This window comes from Salvelinus sp. IW2-2015, linkage group LG32 (assembly GCF_002910315.2).
Source record: "Salvelinus sp. IW2-2015 linkage group LG32, ASM291031v2, whole genome shotgun sequence".
NCBI lineage: Eukaryota > Metazoa > Chordata > Actinopteri > Salmoniformes > Salmonidae > Salvelinus > Salvelinus sp. IW2-2015.
In genome coordinates this window covers 30,807,945-30,813,884 of record NC_036871.1, presented here as the reverse complement: position 1 = coordinate 30,813,884, position 5,940 = coordinate 30,807,945, and the positions used below count along the sequence as shown (strand labels likewise).

Below are 5,940 nucleotides of genomic sequence, written 5' to 3'. Positions count from 1 at the left end.
GACATAGCAGACTACTGAAATTATTTGTATATCGGTTGTTATCAGTAAAAACAAATCGGCAATAAGGCAACCCTTCATTTCCACAACTAAGAGTGTTGAAGCGCAAGGCTAAACTTGTGTTATTTTGTTCCCGTAGCTATCAAGTTGTAGAAGCGTGAAGTGCACATGCACAGATACTGTGTGAGAGTAGTCTTGCATCGTGCTCATTTGCGGTGCTGCTCGTTGCAACGTCATCTCGCTGAGTTTACTTTTACATGTACTTGGCCTAGGCTGTAATTTTGCCCACGCAGTAGTGGAAACTCATTAATGAGCTAAGCATCTGGAAAGTACCTAGTTAGGTMCAATGTGATGTGTAAACCTCCCCCTGAACTTTGTACTGCTATGATATGACATGTTGATGGCTATCTCCTTCCTCAGACTGCAGTGTTGGAGGCTACCCCTCCTTTATTCTACTCAGGCCTGAAGGAGTATTATTGACAGTCCCACCCCTGGATGCAAATCTAACTTTCTCAATGTACCAATAATCTGCCCTTTATCCTGAAGTGTGCACAAGGATTCAAGAGGGGAGAGTCCACTTCAGGCGGAGGGTGTGTTTATGCTCAGGGGAGAGTGCTCAGTCACAATCACACCTTGGGTGTATCACTGTAAATGAGTCATAGAATGTGCCAGTTAGGCTGCTACTCCCTTATCTTGTTACTCATAGTTTATCACTATAATTAGTATGTGTCGTTAGAGGGAATTGAGCCAAAATCTGCCATCTAGCACTGGTCCCTGTATTCACATGATCATATTATGTCCACCTACATTTGATTCTTGTTTAAACGACCGGTAGTACTTCTAGGCTAGGGCGATATACCATTTATATCGTATACCGTTGGTATGGGGGGGGGTGCGTGCTACGCCACAGCTTGTAACAAACTATAAGTAGAAACTGCAATATCTAACTTTTTTGGAGACCAGACCAAATTCACATAGAATTCTGAGTTATAGATGTGTCATTCTCATTGAAAGCAAGTATAAGAAGCTGTAGCTCTGTTCTATGTGCACGATTTCTTTGCTTCCCATTCTTAAGTTTTGGTTTTGTGTCTTTTATTTTGGGATTGTATGCCAGCAGTAAACATCTGAAAATACAAKATTTTTGGTGATTGAAAATATATTTCACAGTGGTGGAATGAGTAGGTGTGTCCAAACTTTTGACTGGTACTGTGTATATACAGTACCAGTCAAAAGTTTGGACACACCTACTTATTCCATTTTTTATATATATTTTTTTTTTTTACTATTTTCTACATTGTAGAATAATAGTGAAGACATCAAAACTATGAAATAACACATTTGGAATCATGTAGTAACCAAACAAGTGTTAAAATCAAAATATATTTTATATTTGAGATTCTTTAAAGTAGCCACCCTTGGCCTTGATGACAGCTTTGCACACTCTTGGCATTCTCTCAACCAACTTCATGAGGTAGTTATCTGGAATGCATTTCAATTAACAGGTGTGCCTTGTTAAAAGTTAATTTGTGGAATTTCTTTCCTTAATGCGTTTGAGCCAATCCATTGTGTTGTGACAAGGTAGGAGTGGTATACAGAAGATTTGGTAAAAAAAWTTGCTCAAATAAGCAAAGAGAAACGACAGTCCATCATTACTTTAAGACATGAAGGTCAGTCAATCCGGAAAATTTCAAGAACTTTGAAAGTTTCTTCAAGTGCAGTCGCAAAAGCCATCAAGCACTATGATGAAACTGGCTCTCACAAGGACTGCCACAGGAAAGGAAGACCCAGAGTTACCTTTGCTGCAGAGGATACGTTCATTAGAGTTAACTGCATCTCAGATTGCAGCCCAAATAAATGCTTCACAGAGTTCAAGTAACGAGACACATCTCGTTACAGGTTCGGTGAATCAGGCCTTCATGCACGAATTTCTGCAAAGAAACCACTACTAGAGCACACCAATATGAAGAAGAGAATCATGGGCAATGGACATTAGACCGGTGGAAATCTGTCCTTTGGTCTGATGAGTCCAAATTTGAGATTTTTGTTTCCAACCACCATGTCTTTGTGAGATGCAGAGTAGGTGAACAAATCAAATCAAATCAAATTTTATTTGTCACATACACATGGTTAGCAGATGTTAATGCGAGTGTAGCGAAATGCTTGTGCTTCTAGTTCCGACAATGCAGTAATAACCAACAAGTAATCTAACCTAACAATTCCACAACTACTACCTTATACACACAAGTGTAAAGGGATAAAGAATATGTACATAAAGATATATGAATGAGTGATGGTACAGAACGGCATAGGCAAGATGCAGTAGATGGTATAGAGTACAGTATATACATATGAGATGCGTAATGTAGGGTATATAAACATAAAGTGGCATAGTTTAAAGTGGCTAGTGATACATGTATTACATAAAGATGGCAAGATTACAGTATATACATATGAGATGAGTAATGTAGGGTATGTAAACATTATATTAAGTGGCATTGTTTAAAGTGGCTAGTGATACATTTTTACATAATTTCCATAAATTCCCGTTATTAAAGTGGCTGGAGTTGAGTCAGTATGTTGGCAGCTTTCACTAAATGTTAGTGGTGGCTGTTTAACAGTCTGATGGCCTTGAGATAGAAGCTGTTTTTCAGTTTCTCGGTCCCTGCTTTGATGCACCTGTACTGACCTCGCCTTCTGGATGATAGCGGGGTGAACAGGCAGTGGCTCGGGTGGTTGTTGTCCTTGATGATCTTTTTGGCCTTCCTGTGACATCGGGTGCTATAGGTGTCCTGGAGGGCAGGTATTTTGCCTGCGGTGATGCGTTGTGCAGACCGCACCACACTCTGGAGAGCCCTGCGGTTATGTGCGGTGCAGTTGCCGTACCAGGCGGTGATGCAGCCCGACAGGATGCTCTCAAATGTGTATCTGTAAAAGTTTGAGGGTTTTTGGTGACAAGCCAAATTTCTTCAGCGTCCTGAGGTTGAAGAGGCGCTGTTGTGCCCTCTTTACCACACTGTCTGTGTGGGTGGACCATTTCAGTTTGTCTGTGATGTGTATGCCGAGGAACTTAACTTTCCACCTTCTCCACTGCTGTCCCCTCGATTTGGATAGGGGGGTGCTCCCTCTGCTATTTCCTGAAGTCCACGATCATCTCCTTTGTTTTGTTGACGTTGAGTGAACGGTTGTTTTCCTGACATCACACTCCGAGTGCCCTCACCTCCTCCCTATAGGCGGTCTTGTCGTTCTTGGTAATCAAGCCTACTACTGTTGTCGTCTGCAAACTTTCTGATTGAGTTGGAGGTGTGCATGGCCACGCGGTCGTGGGTGAACAGGGAGTACAGGAGGGGGCTGAGCAGCAGTGAATGAGTAGGTGTGTCCAAACTTGACTTGTTCTTTATATCATTTTTTATTCTATTTTTTATAGCGCCCCTTGTGTGCACTTCCGGTAATACCATATACCCTGGTATGGTACAGAAACGGTATGACGGTATGAAAATCTGGATACCGCCCAACCCTAAGTACTACTACTCATTCTAACTACAACTCATAATTAAAATTCCTCAGACTTGGAGGTATGCTAGGCTTATGGTTTTGATTACATTTTTCTGCAGTATATTTGGCAAGTAGGCCTACTTTTGCTTTACTGCCTAGTTTCTTTCTACTGCCTATTGTTAAAGTGGCCACACACTCTAATAGATCATTTGTCGTCCAATGAAACCACCATGGCTCCTTAGAGGTTACATTAAGGCTGTAGGATCAGAATTAAAAGTTAAATAAACACCCTACAACTTATATGGCCAGCAGCATACCACCCTGCATACCACTGCTGGCTTGCTTCTGAAGCTAAGCAGGGTTGGTCCTGGTCAGTCCCTGGATGGGAGACCAGGTGCTGCTGGAAGTGGTGTTGGAGGGCCAGTAGGAGGCACTCTTTCCTCTGGTCTAAACAAAGATCCCAATGCCCCAGGGCAGTGATTGGGGACACTGCTCTGTGTAGGGTGCTGTCTTTCGGATGGGACGTTAAACGGGTGTCCTGACTCTCTGAGGTCATTAAAGATCCCATGGCACTTATCGTAAGAGTAGGGGTGTTAACCCCGGTGTCCTGGCTAAATTCCCAATCTGGCCCTCAACCATCACGGTCACCTAATAATCCCCAGTTTACAATTTACAATTGGCTCATCCCCTCCTCTCCCCTGTAACTATTCCCCAGGTCGTTGCTGCAAATGAGAACGTGTTCTCAGTCAACTTACCTGGTAAAATAACGGTAAAATAAATAAAAATAAAAAATATTATTTGTGTCTTACCAGACTCCAGTGGCCAAGCACAGTAGACTACTTACCCTATAAATCTCACTGCTAGACAAGGCCACGTTAGTGGTGCAGCTGTTTGACACTGCAGCTTAACACAATGACCTCTGTCCCCAGTAGAAATGTGACATTGTTGTGAGTGAACTATTTAAAGCCTTGTCATGACCGGTGATCTCTGTTGTTCCGTGCCAAGATTCACAAGACAGCTGTGACATTGACTTGTCCATTTCCCTGACACACTGTCAGACTGTCAGCAGACAGTGGCATGTGTTTTTTATTTTCCCTGTGCAGCCACATGGCATAAGGTTTTGACTTTGACCTCCCACCTCCAGCCTGGCCTGCCCCCCACAGTGATGAGAGACACACTGTCAGCCAGCTAGTCGTTCCAATCTCGCCTCTTTCAGCTCTGAAACTGCTGGGCAGCAGCTCCCTCTGTTTGATTATCACTCATTCATTTATTCTTTGAAATCAAGTTGTTTTCCTTCTGGTCAAGGCTTGTACTTGTTGGAACGGTAAACATAGTGACACTAGGTTACAGTATATTTCCACACCTTAATAGCATTAGGGTCGATTTAATCTAAATTCAGGAAGTAACCTGAAATTCCAATTCCASTATTCCCATTGCTCTCACTCTCACTCTGCGGCCCCCATGCCTAAATCAATAACACTGATGTCTTCTCCTATGTTATCTCAGGCACCCCACTAAATATGTTAGCTGCACAGAGCAACCCCCAGAGGCTCAGACCCAGCGTCTGAAGGAAGATCCTGGTGACAGGTCCCATCACAAGGTACATCACCTGCTTCACCTGTTTGGACCATACGTTTCTATCATGCCTTTTGTTACATACCTAGTATAACATATCAACAACTCTCTTGTTGATATGATACCTGTTTCTTTAATGTTGGATACGACAACTGTTTACTTCCGGTCCGTCAGGGTGTTGTTCAGTTAGAGGATGGCTGGGGGTCCCAGTATGTCCAGCACCTATCTGAAGAGGAGGTGCTGCCAGAGGGAGAGGAGGTGGAGACACAGCAGCAGGGCCTAGCAGAGGAGGAGGGGGCGGGGACTCCAGGCACTGAGGTGGAGAACAAGGAGCATGTACAGGTATTTGTGTTTTGGTTATGTTTTTATTTGGATCCCCGTTTCGCTGTTAGAATTGCGATCTACTCTTCCTGGGGTCCAAAAGGCACAGGTACTGCAGTGATGAATCATAAGAAGTAGACCTGAAGAACTCCACTCTGGCTTTCTTACTGTATGTGAAGCAGATGTCTATTTCTTTAGTTCAAGAGCAGATTGAGACTTGCATACCATCCACCAGACTTATTGACCAAATCTATTGATTGTTCCCGAAATCTTTGTATCATAAAACACATACTGCACAGGCAGGTGGATGGTTGTCATGGACCATCAATATTAAGTTCTGTCTTTTACTGACAGTGCAGTGATAATGTTTTCCAGACATTGGACCTGGACGATTCTGAGAAGGAGCCAGAGACGGCAGAACCAGAGGCCGAGCCAGAGACGGCAGAACCAGAGGCCGAGGCGGCAGAACCAGAGGCCGAGCCAGAGACGGCAGAACCAGAGGCCGAGCCAGAGACGGCAGAACCAGAGGCCGAGCCAGAGACGGCAGAACCAGAG

The 5,940-nt window shown here is 43.6% G+C and overlaps 1 protein-coding gene across 1 annotated transcript in view; it reads left to right on the top strand.

Moving 5' to 3' along the window:
- The first annotated feature begins 3,462 nt into the window (after nucleotides 1–3,462).
- Nucleotides 3,463–5,940, top strand: part of LOC111956409 (SUN domain-containing ossification factor) — a 25,830-nt gene continuing 23,352 nt past the window's right edge. The window contains exons 1-4 of the mRNA XM_070436569.1: nucleotides 3,463–3,476; nucleotides 4,996–5,089; nucleotides 5,239–5,406; nucleotides 5,761–5,928. Coding sequence (XP_070292670.1) covers nucleotides 3,463–3,476; nucleotides 4,996–5,089; nucleotides 5,239–5,406; nucleotides 5,761–5,928 — 444 coding nt within the window. The remainder of the gene's footprint in view (nucleotides 3,477–4,995; nucleotides 5,090–5,238; nucleotides 5,407–5,760; nucleotides 5,929–5,940) is intronic.